The sequence below is a fragment of the Xylona heveae genome, assembly GCF_001619985.1.
Source record: "Xylona heveae TC161 unplaced genomic scaffold L228scaffold_4, whole genome shotgun sequence".
NCBI lineage: Eukaryota > Fungi > Ascomycota > Xylonomycetes > Xylonales > Xylonaceae > Xylona > Xylona heveae.
In genome coordinates, this window is record NW_017264196.1 from 306,446 (window position 1) to 321,142 (window position 14,697).

Consider the following 14,697-nt stretch of genomic DNA (forward strand, 5'->3'; position numbering starts at 1 on the left):
GTAACTATTGTAAGACCATTAAGTTACATATATAAACTATTGACTTATTGTGGCCTTATTGTACCTTACCCGGCCTTCTGGTGCTAAACCTTTCCGAGTAACTCCCTTATTGTTCCTTCCTGCTGAAGCGGTAAAAAGTAACTCTGTTATAGTGCCAATAGTAGTAGCGTGTGCACTGTCCTATTGTGGCCGAATTCTGCTAATTGTGCTTTTCCGTTGCTAAAACGGCTGCTACCGCTTTTTGACTTTTTATGCCCACAACGGGAGACCTGCTCCTTCCCCGGACCAGGGTTTCCAGTCTGTTATTTTGCAAGTTTTGATTTTTCTTGTTGTGGATTTCCTCCACCACGCTTTTCTTTCAAGCTGGTGCCGTTTTTCTGAAGCTCGTTCTGCCTCTCTTGTCGATCCTGCAGTCTCCGTTGTTGCGGTGTCCACAACCCCCCCCCAGTGGGCCCTCTTCCGCTGCCTCGAACCCCCGCAACAACAACCCCGAATTCTTGATTTGACGCGCTCTGGGTTCTCGTTACCTGCTCATGTAGAGAGCAAGAGAGCGTGTCTCCCCACGCGTCTTTTTGACCCAATTGTTGATCCAGCTCAATTCCACTTGGCCGTCGCTTGTCTCTCCTACATTCGGGATGCCTCGGTCAACGGAAGAATTCCCACTGCTCAGAGCACATGGCCTCTATGCAGCAGATATTAGGGGAGATGGTAAGCTGTGCTGTTTGAGAGCAAGCTCCTTGCTTCATCAAAGAACATACCAGCTAATTTGAATGCGTCTGAAATTATAGGAAACTGCCTCTTTAATGCTCTTTCCGACCAGCTCTACGGCACGCAGTCTCGGCACCATGAGATTCGAGCTCGAGTCATTGAATATATGAGAGACCACGCCCCTTACTACAAGCAATTCATGGACGTTCGTCCAGGCGGAGGAGCTCGACGCAACCCCAAGAGGAAGAATGCCGGTGCCTATGCCTCGCCCGAACAAATGGCTCCTACACCAGAAGAAGTTGAACGCGTCTTTGAGAGCCATTTACAAACCATGGCTCGCGGCGGCACGTATGGGGACAATATGGAGATATCGGCCTTTAGCTCCGCATACGATGTCGACGTGAAAATCTACCAGAGGGACTTCGCCTACATGGTGTCTGGTGGAGATCCGGACAACGAAGAGGAGTCTGAAGGGCCCCGGCGGATTGTGCACATTGCCTACCATGTCGGTTTTACATCTTTTTTCTGTGGTAAATCTTGAGCAAAATGACTGACTTGAAACCCTAGGTCTGGGAGCACTATTCCTCTATTCGGAATATCGAAGGCCCTCACACTGGACCGCCTCAAGTCAAGGAACAGGCCATTTCATCCGAAGAACAGGCATTACAGCAAGAACGACTGGCGAAGACCTCGCGAGTCCATCCTTGGATGATTGATGTCGTCCTCTCCTCACTCCCTTATCTCGCGGACCGTGCCTTGGTCAAGAGGACATTGGAAGAGTGCCGAGGCAATGTGGACGACGCGGTTTCAAAGCTGTTAGACCTTGACGAGCGGCAGAGCAATTCTTCGACACCCGGAAGCTCGTCCATTGAGCGAGACCCTGACAGCGATGACGAAGCTTCAAGTGGACCAAATAAGAAGCAGGACCGAAGGCTGAGTCGAGCAACGCGCGCGACGCTCCGTCAAGGTCGACAGCCGAATTCGTATCGTCGAGACGCCTTTGCTAGTCGCGACTCGACTCCCTCATCGGAAGCCAGCAGTCGTTTGGGCGTTCGTGGAGTGAATGCTGAAGTCAAGAGCTCCGACGGAGACGCAACGGAAGACGAGGACTGGCGTCCGGACTATCTACGAGACGACGACAGCGCATCAGACTACTCAAGCACAAGTCGGTCCCAACCTCGTTCTGGTGTCAAACTAACACTTCGACCGCCCAAGCAACCGTCCTCCGTGGCACCGCTCACTCAGTCCAATGGTACCAATGGTACAACTATTAACAAGACTGTTGCCAAACCACATGCTGTTCCAGGCCCTCGCAAGCGGACGACCGCGCGCGAGCGAAAGGACATGAAGAAGGCGGCGCAGAAAGCGGCAGCCAAGGAACGAAGGATTGCCGCTGCCACGGGCGGTAAGCAAGGTAGGCCCGGTAGTGCGAATGGCGGTGTTCCACTACCCAAAGACACCACCAGTGGGCAAAAGAAGGCCGGATCACCCGTCATTGAAGTTGGCATCAAAACGCTCTACATTTGATCGACGAGGATTTGATAATTCGAGTCATTCTACCTTTGGTCCTCGTTCACTCGTCTGATCCAACCGCCTTGATTCAGCGTCTTTTGCTCAAAAGCACCACATGTTCTCAAGCCCGTCGGCATCCTCCTTACCGTTTCAATATGCACCACAACAATGCCGCATATCCAGCACACACATTTTCTTCCATTCTCGTCACCGCATACAGGCTCGATTCGACCAACTCGAGCATCCTCAAGCAAACCTCATGATCTTCTTTTCCATGAAGATAACATCGTCGACAACATACCAGAGATTGAGCATAACCATCGGCGTTTCGGATTTCGCATGCGGTTTTGAAACCGAAAAGAAGGTTTCTCCCAAATCACCGCAAGGGCATGATGCTTTTATCGTTTCACTCCTTTTTTATCAGTTCATCGGCAATGCTTGTCTCAAGACGATACGATTTTACTCATGACATGAAGATGGCTTCGAAGTGCTCGGACCATCATGCTGTTTTCTATTTGCCCCATCAGGTCGATGAGGCGGGCGGCATGTTTGTTTGTTTTTTCTATCGATTTACCTTATTGTCTCTCGCGCACAGCTCTCGCATGAAATCATGATGGACATCCCCGGCGGTCACTGCGCTATCCGTCTTCTTATGTCCGTGGCTCTCCTCTTTGCCTCTCTGCCAACTTTGTCATATTTGTTTTTTTACTTCGTCGGCCACTAAACACGCTACAAAGCCGCGCAAGTACCAGACGGTGGGGTCGCCCGCCGAAAATGTTCACTTTTTTTAACTCATTATTGGCATTTCTTGCGGCGTTTCTGATGATACTTTTTATTTGAAGACAAGCACATGATGGAGAGAGAGACAGGATCGTCAACATTTTTCTTGTTTTTTTTCGTATTCATTTGTTCTATTCTTGCTCTCTCTCTCTCTCTCTCTCTCTCCATCCCCTCATAACTTTGACATGATTTGCATGACATGCATTGAAAACTTGTACATAACATGTCATCTCGAGACTCGAAACTATTCATATTCATTACTTGACAATTTGTCCATTTCTTTTCATTATGTGAACATTTCCACCTGTTCCTCGATGCGTTGAAAAATGAATTGCTATTAATACGTCACATTTCGTAGGCTATGCCAGTATAGGTGCGCACGCGCGCGCGTAAAACATTGAGAATAAATCAGATATAAGCACGACACACGACATGCGGATTATGAATTGAAATGGAATTCAACGAAATTGAACAAAGATTGGTGAATCATCTATAGTGATAGAAATTTATTTTTTTGGTCATTTAAAACGCTTGTGCTAATTTTTTTACTTGTTTGACAAAAAAAAAAAGGTTAAAAGAAAATCTAAGCGTTCTGCTCAATGGCGGCACGGAGGGCCTTCTCGTTGGCACCAACGACCTCGCCGACGCGCTGGCCGTTCTTGAAGAGGATGAAGGTGGGCATGGCGCGGATGGAGAGATCGGCAGCAACGTCCGAGACCTCGTCGACGTCGATCTTGTAGAACTTGACGTTGGGGAACTCCTCGGAGAGCCTTTAAAAAGAAAAAAAATGTGTTAGTTCATGCTATTACGACATTTTATATTGCGGAAAAGGGACAACCAAGGGGGAAAACTCACTTGACGACCTTGGGAGCAATGACCTTGCAAGGACCGCACCAGGTGGCGAAGCAGTCGAGGACGATAAGGGTGTCCGGTGCCTCGAGGGCAGTGTTGAACTCGGACTTGCTGTACAATCTGTTAGTTTCTTGATTTGTAAATCAAAATATGGATTGATAGATGGCGTCAAAATAACAGTGAAGAAAATGGAAAACGGGTGATTATGATGATATATATGTTATCCCAATGGGACGGAACAGTGGCGGGAAGATGCAGGTGCAGGTGCAATATGCAATGCTCAAAAAAGCCATGGATGTAATGACGGGACGCATGCAGAAGAGGTGGTGAAACCAAATGACGAAATGGCATTGACAGGCTGCATGCAACGAAGCCAGAAAAAACAGATTCGTCTGTAACGATGCTGTTTCAAAACCTCCGCGCTGCAGCTGGCCAGTTTGTCATTGGTTCATCCTCCGTCTTCCCGCAAGGGATGTCCTTGACTGCCGCATCCCACAGCATGTGAAGCGTAGCGTAACCTGGCTCGAAGTTTGGGAAAGCATTGATGGCTGCAGTCAAAGCCGCAGCTTTATGCAAACCCACATATTCACACCGACCCGCAATTCGAGCAAAGAAATTGAGATGTTCAATAATGACAGCAGGAGAGGGGGAAAAAAAGACATACTTGTTAAGGTTGTGAAGACCGGGAGCCATTGCGAGAGCTGAAGCGTGGAAGGACTTGAGAGATTGTCGAGGCAAAGAAGCCTTGATAAAGTGGGGCGTTTGAAGGCGAAGAGATGATCGTGCAAGCACAGGAGCTCTGGTTCTCGCTGCCGATAACGCTGATCGGGAAGCGGATCGTAGAATGGAAGTGGAGAAGAGGGAAGATGCGGAGGAAGCCACGGTGAAAGGTGGTTGATGGGAAGAGGAAGATGGAGTTTATATAGATAAAACAGGGTAGTGAGGAGGGGGAAGGGAAAGGGAAGGTGCTGATATGATTTGTATTTGTAGCGGCGCAAGAGCAAGTAGTGGGGGGGAAGGGGGGAGGAAGTTGTGGTGGGCAAATGAGTAGGAACGGAGGTGATCGTAGTGGGTGAGATGAGAGCTTCTGGTCAATTTCGGTGTGGATTTATTAATCGAGCAATGGCGGGAAGTGGGTACAAAGTACCTACAAGCTCACAGGCAAAGATATTTCACTCAAAGTAAACGCGAGTTGTATGGGGACATCAAGGTGGCAGGATGCGGAAAGCAAGCTGGAGTGAAGATAGAAAGGTTCTCGGTTGCAAGGAAAAGATGACAGATCCGGTCGGCGGAGGGAAGAGATTAGTGACAGACACAAGAGAACACCTTGATTACGGCAGATGACGAGATGAGCCGGAGCGATGACGATGAAAAAGCAAAAAGATCTGTTAATGACACACGCACGGGAATAACTGATGGCATGGCTGAAAGTCATCTCGGAACCAAGTAGAAGATACTGGCACTGATTTGTGGCGTGTAATTAATAATTTCTTTGCTGACATAACATTCTGCCGACCTAGACCGTTCGATCACCTTCTCTTGCTTGGGTCTTGGCCACTTTATCAACCCAAGCTGACTCTGATAAAACATGATACGGTGACAGATAATGGAGATATTTGTAAGGCGGTCAATGGGCAGTGACCGATAGCCAACAATATACCGACGATACACCGACTCAACCTGCGTTGGCGACAAGACTCAAGATTCTCCTGGAGATGTTTCTCAAAAATAGCCATATTGAGCAGTTCCCAGCTTGCACAGTGATAGAATTTCCAAGTCCCAGAAGTGATAATTGGACTATTTGTTGTTCATTCGTGAAACAGTCTACTGATTTTCCACGTCCATTCTAAATGGATTCAAAATATTTAGGAAACTACAGTGATGAGAAGAAAGATGATAGAAGAGCAGATATGCAGATATGCAGGTATGCAGATATGCAAATAGAAGGGCAATAGATGGCTTTCAAGGTCGCTGCTGATCTGCATATGCTCAAGAACAAGTAAGTCTTGCAATGCTGTGGCCAACAAGCACAAATGAACAAGAACAGGAATGCCAATGGGTAGTCGCAGAAGAAGAGAAGACGATAGAAGCAAATAAGTCATCGAGATGGATCGGAGCAAACTAATCAGGCCAATCATGCCTTAGTTAGATGTGCTCAGGTTTTGGTCTCCACCAAAGATGACAAGACATTAAAGAAACCGCTGTGAAATATGGGTATGCCGAAAGCATGTAAACGAAAAAAGGAAAAGTTTTTGAGGTCTGCCAACGGCGGAAAATGCACACCAATGCTGCTCTTATGACAGCGCAATGACTAACAAACCGAATCACAATGCCAAAGCAATCAATCCCTTCAATGCCGGTCCAGTTGCAGACGCCCGTCATCCATCAAATTCCACACGTTTGAAAAGAAAAAAGGCAGACCAATCAAAGAAACCAGTAGCAAGCTCCACATGCCCCACAGTCGTCTCGAGATGAACGACATATACTACAAGACAAAATAAAGAGGGGGAAAAAATAAGAAAGAAAAACCTCCACTACGGAAAAGGTAGTCTTTTACGTATGGTCGACGATGTCTAGCCATCACTCTGATGAATCACCGAGAGTCTGCGACATTCTCGCAAAAAGTTGTTCAGGACGACAACTAACCAAATTCGTTCTCTCGAGCAGGAGTTGCATAAGTCTGTTGAGGAGCACAAACAAGCATGGAGGATGCATAGTGAACCGCCATGTCGCTTTCCAAAATTGAGAAGAGCTTCATTGGTGGCCACAATGGATGGCAGGTTGATCATCTTTCAATGAGCGGTTTGCTCAGACCATCCTTCCACGGCAGATCTACGTCCCTCCCCAGAAGCTCTGGGCGGAATGTCGAGAAGCTTGGCACTGCCGGCGCTTAGGTGCCGAACGTGCTTTCCCTTGTAGTCGACACTTGTAGCTCGTTCGATGGCCGGGGTCTCCAGCTCACCCTCGAAGCCCACATCTTCATTGGGTGAATCTTCCATGGGCGACGACTCTACAGATCTGTCATCGGCGTCGGCTTGGAAATAGTTCAAAAGCCCTTCACGTGACTTTGCCCTTTTGCCGGAGTGAATGACAGTGGGTTGTCGACCAAGTCCATGATGCCAAGTGCCCTTGTCGCCTTCATTCTCCTCCGCACGTACGCCGAGTACATCCTCGCCATCGCTTTCTTCCGGACCAATGGCAGTACTACTTGGCTTGCGGGTCGCATTAGGTGTCTCTCCACTCTCAAGCACCGTGTCAGGCCCAGGCGTTAAGCGGTTGAAATACTCGTCCTCAGTGATGCCAAGCGCTTCATTCTCGTCATGTTCATCATCGTAATGTGAATATCTCTCTTGCCTTCGTAACAGCGAGCTCGCGCTCTCTCTCAATGGCGCCGTATGAGAGGGAATCCGCATCGGCTTTCCCGAGAGCCATGAACCCTCCGAGTCAACGGAAGCAAGAGACTGAGACATCATTAAACCAGACATTCTTCCGTCTGGAGAAGGTGCCTCGTAAGATCGATACCCGCTCATAGGCGACTCGTTTCTAGGAGCCATGGATGAACGGGATGGCATATCGCGGGAAACAGCTGATCCGGCGAGTGTTCTCTCGTACAGCTCATGTCCACGATTCCAATGGGTCGACTGATTGGGTACGCTTGCTTCAGGGGACTGCACCCGGGAGTCTGGAGGTGAAATTGGGTATTCTGGAAGATCTTCACGGAATTTGGATTGGGTGCGTACAGGAGTGCCCGAACGAGCACGGATGCGCCCCTGCAGTGAGACTGGTGGCGGCTGACGTGACATGGACTCCCTCGAGGTGTTGGAGAATTCTGATGGAGTGAGCCGGCCACGTTCAACTGATCGTCTTTTGCCCCTGGTGGCGTTGCGCCGAAAGAAGGATGACCATGCTCCAATATATCGACCGCTTGTGTCGGATCCTCTTCTTTCCGACTCCAGTAGGCTTGAGACTTCAGGCGTGCTCTCATGCCGCACGTCCCTGATCTGCGAAATATTCGAGGGCTGTCGCATATGTTCGGCGGGTGAATGGGGTGAAGAGGTCGTGGCATGTGAGAGCCGTACCGCCTGAGCGGTCATGATAGGTTCCACGCTTTCTTCGGCTGGCGTGGCTTGTTCAGTGGGGGGAGCAGCACCGGTGGCAATGTCCTCAGAGAGGTTGAGCTTTTCCTTCGAGCTACCTGGAAGCCATGACCTCGATGAATGCACACGCTGCATCTCGATTGACTGATCCCGCGGCGGAGCAACTTGCACATCTTGGCCAGCACCGGCGGCGGCGCCATGAACAGATTCCATCATCGCAACTTCCTGAGGCTCAGAGGCCAGCGGTGTTGGTTCAATCTGCTGGCTCTGAGCTTCACGCGGCCCCTCAGATCGACGCAACAATCTGCGATAGGCTCGTTCTTCCTCAGCTCTCCTCTTTCTGTCGCGGCGACGTTGATCACGCTCCATCACCTCGCGCAATGCCCCAGCGTCGAAATCATCGGCCAGTTCCTCTATTCTCCGCCGGTGCGGCGCCTCTCCGACGGCGTCCTCGGGGATCACAGTGCGCCGCGTCCGCTTTGAATTGCTCCGTGAAGGCTCCCAAACACCCGATCCGAAGCCTTGGCGCGTCGCATCCAAGTAACGGATCGTCGGCCGAGGTGAAAAGACATCCAAAGGGTTTACTCGAAATTCGACGGATTCGGATACAGAAGAGACAGAAGACTGCATGGAAGCGGCAAAAGAAAGCGATATTTCAGAAGTTCGCTGTTCTGGATATCTTCCAAGCCCACCCTGGAGCTTCTTGCTGTCTCGTCTCAACGGCACACCCAGATGTGACGTTGGTCGACGTGGGATGGGAATCGGCGGGCTCATGGTGCTCATAGCTTTAATCTCCTCCTCTCGCTCGTGATCTCGTTTCTTCTTCTTGCTCGATTTGCGTCGCAACAGACTCGAATCATTGGCGCTTCGTTTGGCTCGTAATGTAGGGCGTTGAAGTGCGTTTTCTGGTGGTAGAGATGTGCGGGACCCAGGGTTCTGGAAATAATATGCCGGCAATTTTGATCGAAGCAATGATGTTTGCGTTGGATTGAAATTCAATTCGGGGCGAATGTTCTGCGCATTCAATGGCTTTGGTGCACCGGTGGCGACGTAACCTTCGGCGGAACCTCCCCCGGCCTTTTCATTTTCTGATACCGGCCATTGAACCGCTTCCCACCCGTCGTGCGACTCGTCTGGGGATCTAGAATTTAAGGGTTTCTGCGTATTCCTCTGACTTGCTCGGCGTGAGAAACGAGGCGCAGGTGCGGATGACGAGGCGTCGGCTACGCTCAGTCCCGTACCAGGAGGGCCCTGTACGGGAGTTTTTCCTTTACCTGCCTTCGCATCTTTCTCTGCAGTGTTTGAAGCCTTTTTAGCCTTCCGGCTGAAGGGCCACATGGCCATCTTCATCGATCAGTCAAACAGCCCTTCTCGTGGTCTCTTTCTTCTCGCGTCGCAAAAGGCATGGGTTTCATTGAGGAAGGTATGCTGGTTTGCAAGTTGTCCAGTAACGAAGCTGATAGCTCGGCCGATCAAGCAGACATTGCACTTGGTTCGTTCGGTAGTATGTGACGTCAAAAGCTGAGCTTATTTGGAGGTAATCGTTCAGAGCACAATGTGGTTGGTCATGCACGACAAGCTCATCAAGGCGAGCAGCGTGCGAAAAGAACTGGCGTATTCTCTTGTGTGTTTGTGTGAGCGTCGCGTAGAGTACTTCCCCCGAGCAGCAATGACTTCGCTGTTTGGAGGGATGAGAAGATGAGTTAGGGGAAGGCGTTCTGTGGCGAAGGGATGCAAGGGTTGTCAGCAGACAACCCTCTTTGAGACGTGGTTGTTGCCGTCTCAAATGGGATTGGAGGATTTATTGATGAATGGAAGAGGGAAACGGTGTGCAGCAGTGACGTTGGTGGGATAGAATGAGCGTGATGTGTGTGTGTGTGTGTGTGTGTGTGTTGGTGCAAAGAACGGAAAGACGGTTATGACGCGAATCTCATGAACTTCTTGGGGGTTACGACAAGAGGAAAGGAGGGAAATGCTGCACCAAGGCCAGAGCGAGCAGAGCTTTGGAGAGTAAAAGTAGTACTTTAGCAGCGGCAGTTTGGACTAATGAGTGAACAGGTGCGAGAAAATTGTGCAAGCAGGGGGGGGGGTCTGATCAGGAACGAAGTCATTCATGGGACGAGGCTTTTGTTCCAGTCATTGGACTAGCGTGTCTCCATAACAGATGAGCAACTTCGCTCGCTCTTTTGCTCTCAGCATCATTAGTGTGGGAGTATAACTAATAGTGACGCTGGGTGCTGTGCTCCCTTTTGCTTTTCTTGCTTTGTCTCTTGTAATGAACAAGCACCTAACGGAGATAGCCGTGCTAGCACTGAACTCGTGGACAGCGGGGCCCTTGACGATCTTGGATGGCGCTGGACGGCCTGGGGAGAAGAGGAAAGAAAAAAAAAAAAAGAGGCAAAAATGAGAGAGGGACGCCACTGGCGCCAGGATTGACAGGCGGACTAGCAAATGACAGCCTTTCAGGTGTCCAGCTCCGTAACAAACGAACCAGAGCCGGATGGGAGTACGGAGAGGAAAAGCCTCTACGTAAGTTTGCCGGCGTTTTCTCCCAGGAAACTTCTCTAGTCAAGGGCAATGGTAGTAGACCGAACCAGTCGCCGGCTGAGGACGGACCAGGGTCTCCACTAGTCTACCGTCCTTTCTGGTAAGAGAGAAATTACTCTACGGGATAACTAACCTACGGAGTAAGTTACATCCCCATTTATCCGCAAAACTGTGCCTCTACCGAGTACGTTTGCTCATTTCTTTTTGTCTCTTCACTTAACTCAGCCATAGCAGTGTGCTCTGTACCATACCTGTAATTATGCATCGAACGGTAGGCTGGCTCCGTTTGTGGCGCTGCCACGTCGGGGCTGCAGCAAGCAAACGGCTTCTTATTTGGCTATGCACAGTACGAGGGTAATTTACCGTGTTCAAGGCTACAGAGTACGCAGCGTACCCCTTCCTCAAGCTGCAGTTCTGTGCGTGTCTTGCCTCACACAGACCACAGCTAACAAACTTAGCTATCCCACCGAACTGTCTCGATCTAGTCAGCAGATTTTAGTGGGTAAATTTTGGATTATTAGCGAGGACTTCGTAAAATACAGTGTGGAATCTTTTTTCGGACAGCCCAATGACCCGCCCGTTTTACAGAAAATGAACGAACTTGAATCGTCCTGTGTAGCTGAAGGCGGGCCCGTTGGAATTAGGAAGCCCTAGCGGAGTTGCGTAATGAACGAACTGGCTTAAGGAGCAGACTGAAAAAGCTGCCGAACCACATCAGATACCTCATAACGAGAACATTGAGTCACCTACACAGATGTACTCCGTACTCACCACTTTCCTGCCACTATGGCACTACTGAGACTAAATCCTCACTATCGTTTCCCGATGCCTCCGTACTCCGGTACTCCCTCGCTCCGTAAACCAGAAGGGAAAAAGAAGGGTCCCTGACATGACGACGGCTCGACTCTTAGAGCTCAATCGCCGGCCCTCGAATCACTAATGACGGCCGTGCATCCATCTCGTCTTGTTCCTTTCTGACTCGCTCTATACCTCTAAAACTTGTGGGTATCGGTACCTGATCGGCTCAGCAGCGGTTCGTGACTGACGAGTAACCGATACCACGAATACGACGCTACTCCACTCCGTTGGCTCGTCCGGCTTGCAGAGCGCAGTCCGTTTGAGTTAAGGCATATGTTAGAGCAACGCTCTCAGGAAACGGTTCCTGTCTGCATCCACGTTGTGTGATTTTTCGCTTGCTTTCTTTTCTGGACGATCCTAGCTGGTGAGCGAGGCTGCGTCGGGATCGGGGGCCGGGCAATGGACAGTAACCGAGGTGGAACGGCCTTTTACTCGTTCCCCTCGTTCCTCGGTTCCCTCGTTCGCCCTTTTTGCGAGAGCTGGGCTACGATTATCGTTGTACGGAAAAGTAAACCAGCCATGGGAACCCTCCTGTTGCACGGCCAATTTTCGACTTTACGCGTACCTCTACTTGGCGCAGCTCAGTAATTGGCTTGAGTGGCACTCGCGATACGAGGTAGAGCTACGATTCCTCGAAAAGTGCCAGCATTAGAGCGCACCTGCCAGCATCAGACAGGTCAGGCCCGACGCTTCACAAATAAGCTCTCATTGGCCACTGGGTCTCCAAGCCTTGGGATGACCACCAGTACTACAATTCCAACTGTGACTGCATGTCTGCTTTTGCTGGAGCGATATAATCATGTGCAGTCACCATTAGGCAAGCCTTTATCAGAGAAAGGCCAGAAAGTTTAATGTCTATGGCATGGCTTCTGATGGTAAGCAAGCAGCTCGGCTCGTTCGTACTGCGTCTCAGTATGATAGCTATGAGTTCTCTCCCACGTGACCTCTGGGGGTTGCATTGTCCCATATACACCACTGCTCAATAATAATCCAAATAGTGAAACACTATGTGTTTTGAAGGTTTAGCTTCGAGCAAAGCTATCCGCTTCTCCATCATCATACAAAAGGGCGCTTGGGTATGGAGACAAATTTTCGAAACTTATGGTTCCTAGACTCTCATCATATAAGGCTGCTACTCACTGAAACGACACCAACGATGAAACATGCGTGGCCCTGACTGCTGTCCTTTATCAGACCGTCGTCTCATAAAGTATCAGCATAGAATAGAACTAGCTCAGATAAAGTCAGCGGTCCCCTCACGCTTTGAAATCGTCCGTCATTTTTGCAGCGAACGTGCAACAAAAAATATCTTGTTAAGCGTTCTTTCAGAACGCGGCTTACCGCAACAGCAACCGAGCTCTTGAGAATGAGCTCCAGGATAGCCGTGCGACATCCTTACTCCTTGACATCTAGCTGATGGAAAGCCTCTCTGCCAGCAGGCATACTGGGATATATTTCCACATGCATAATAAACTAGGTAGACACTGACTGGACATGAATACTGCCTTGCATGAAATTAGCGTGCGGTCTCAACTTGTCATTCTTCAGTACTATCTTTGACATGCTCTTCCGACTCTCACCGGCAATCGAGCTGCAAATACTCTTCTCTTAGACGACCTTTACCTCCCTGCATTTGCCATAATGCGGACAATGATGCCATCTTCCACAACATGTGGCTAACCAACTGAAATGAAGCTTTACCGAAGCCAGCAATGGAGATCTACCATACGCTCGATGCACCGTGAGAGTGCCCTGCCCCGGACACTGAAACGTCATCTTATCCAAATGACTGACTGGACCATTGGAGTGAGTTGCATTCAGCTCCTCATCGGAGATGATCACTAACACGATTCCTCAGGGTTTGTGCACCAATAAGAGCTGTCAGTAGGCGTGTGATTCACCCTCCATTCTACATGCAGCGTGATTACAAGGGCAGTTCAAGCATTACAGACCTTGTTGAAGAAGGGCATGAAAAGCCATTTTCGGCCAGGATAAGCTCTTCGCTGGTCATGGGCGCTTTTGTGATCTATCTTTTTCTCCGCCGTGCAAATATTTAAGAGTCCTGTCCCGCGCTTTGAAAGACTCACAATCACTCTCCCCAAGGACACAATCCAACTGCACAATCAGCGCCTCGAAAGTCCTACCTCTTTTTCTTCTTGGAGCATACAGTCGTCATGAAGTTCTTCTCAGTTGCAGCCCCCCTAGTGCTTTTGGCCGCTTGTGCCTTAGCTCTGCCGGTGGAGATAGGTAAGCTCAGATTTTCTAATTGCAGTATCTAAGACTGAACTCAAGAAGCAGAGAAGCGCGAAGCTAGCGAAGCTTATGGCGCTTTGAATGATGAAGTTTACCACCCGCCTCTGCGCGACGATGCTGCGGAGAAGCGCGAAGCTAGCCAGGCCTATACCCCTTTGGACGATGGAATTTACAATCGTCTGCTCGACCGTGTGCGCGACGAGGCTGCGGAATAAGTTTTCAGGGATGCCTCCTCCATTTGCTAGCGTACAGCGGATCGCCCTCCTGAAGGTATCGCTACTGAGTCGAGAAATGGAAGCAGGTCCAGTGGCAGTGTGACGCAAAATCATTAAATAACAACCTTCAGGAGTGTCACAATTGCCGTTGAAAGTTGGAATTATTTTTGGGAAGCCGGGATTGCAACAGTTTTAGTCAGAAAATACAGTCAGATTTGGTTATCTTTAAAGCGCTCTCACTTCCCCTCTTTATGGCAACGTTGAATATGTCAATAAAGCACGCAATTGGCTGCACTAGGAAGGGCTGAGCGTTTCTTGTTACTTTGCTGTGCCTTATTGCAAGGGTACACTAGTGGTGATCTAAATGCCTTAGCACGCCAAAATCGCTCTGTATAACTGTGTTTTAACAGTATAGGGGTCCCAGCCTTTTTATTTATGATATGTGTGTCTAGATCAGGCAGGTGTTTCTTCTGCACAAGATGGGAAACTCTGGCCCGCTAACAAAACAGATGTGACATTAAACAAGGCTGTTCTTACGGCTACCAATCTAAACGAGTTGTTGTACGTTGGTGTCGCTTTGAAGAATACCTAAGGTACCTATATACCTTAGCTATACGATATTTGCTGGGGCGGGTAACAACGCAGTAAGCCACCCAGTGAGAATAGTGCAACCATCCAAACGCTGGACTTCGCCATGAGAGTAGCTTCCCATTTCGTTTCAAGGACGCTTGTGGTTTGCAGTATCACAATTTGTGCAATGCTTAAAAGATGTTTTGCTGTTCTGTCGAGTTACCAAGTACCAAACTCTTTTTCTCTGCGCCGGTTGACGCTGTTTGCTGAGATCTTCCAGCCAAAGCTACTGTATGGCTTTCCGC

At 49.4% G+C, this 14,697-nt stretch overlaps 5 protein-coding genes across 5 annotated transcripts; 2 read left to right on the plus strand and 3 right to left on the minus strand.

Annotated features, from left to right (window-relative positions):
• Positions 1 to 635: 635 nt before the first annotated feature.
• L228DRAFT_237794 (OTU-domain-containing protein) lies at positions 636 to 2,235 on the plus strand (the record flags this gene model as incomplete). The annotated part of the gene is made up of 3 exons (XM_018330972.1): positions 636 to 708; positions 789 to 1,213; positions 1,276 to 2,235. 3 exons carry the CDS (start codon positions 636 to 638, stop codon positions 2,233 to 2,235), a joined length of 1,458 nt encoding a protein of 485 aa, XP_018188761.1.
• Positions 2,236 to 3,583: 1,348 nt separating this feature from the next.
• On the minus strand, positions 3,584 to 4,545 carry L228DRAFT_267222 (thioredoxin; the record flags this gene model as incomplete). Its single annotated transcript, XM_018334965.1, has 3 exons — positions 3,584 to 3,770; positions 3,856 to 3,963; positions 4,517 to 4,545. 3 exons carry the CDS (start codon positions 4,543 to 4,545, stop codon positions 3,584 to 3,586), a joined length of 324 nt encoding a protein of 107 aa, XP_018188762.1.
• Positions 4,546 to 5,397: 852 nt separating this feature from the next.
• L228DRAFT_245947 (hypothetical protein) lies at positions 5,398 to 5,984 on the minus strand. Its single transcript, XM_018332287.1, has 2 exons — positions 5,922 to 5,984; positions 5,398 to 5,851 (listed from the first exon to the last, which is right to left on the minus strand). The coding sequence occupies exon 2, from the start codon at positions 5,586 to 5,588 to the stop codon at positions 5,415 to 5,417; it is 174 nt and encodes a 57-aa protein (XP_018188763.1). The 5' UTR covers positions 5,589 to 5,851; positions 5,922 to 5,984; the 3' UTR covers positions 5,398 to 5,414.
• A 660-nt stretch (positions 5,985 to 6,644) lies between these two features.
• On the minus strand, positions 6,645 to 9,293 carry L228DRAFT_237796 (hypothetical protein; the record flags this gene model as incomplete). Its single annotated transcript, XM_018330973.1, has 1 exon — positions 6,645 to 9,293. The coding sequence occupies one exon, from the start codon at positions 9,291 to 9,293 to the stop codon at positions 6,645 to 6,647; it is 2,649 nt and encodes an 882-aa protein (XP_018188764.1).
• A 4,235-nt stretch (positions 9,294 to 13,528) lies between these two features.
• On the plus strand, positions 13,529 to 13,822 carry L228DRAFT_267224 (hypothetical protein; the record flags this gene model as incomplete). The annotated part of the gene is made up of 2 exons (XM_018334966.1): positions 13,529 to 13,601; positions 13,653 to 13,822. 2 exons carry the CDS (start codon positions 13,529 to 13,531, stop codon positions 13,820 to 13,822), a joined length of 243 nt encoding a protein of 80 aa, XP_018188765.1.
• Positions 13,823 to 14,697: the final 875 nt, after the last annotated feature.

Bases quoted from the DNA above. Each gene is read 5' to 3' on its own strand.
- L228DRAFT_245947 (XM_018332287.1), bottom strand. From the start codon at position 5,588: ATGGCTATTTTTGAGAAACATCTCCAGGAGAATCTTGAGTCTTGTCGC.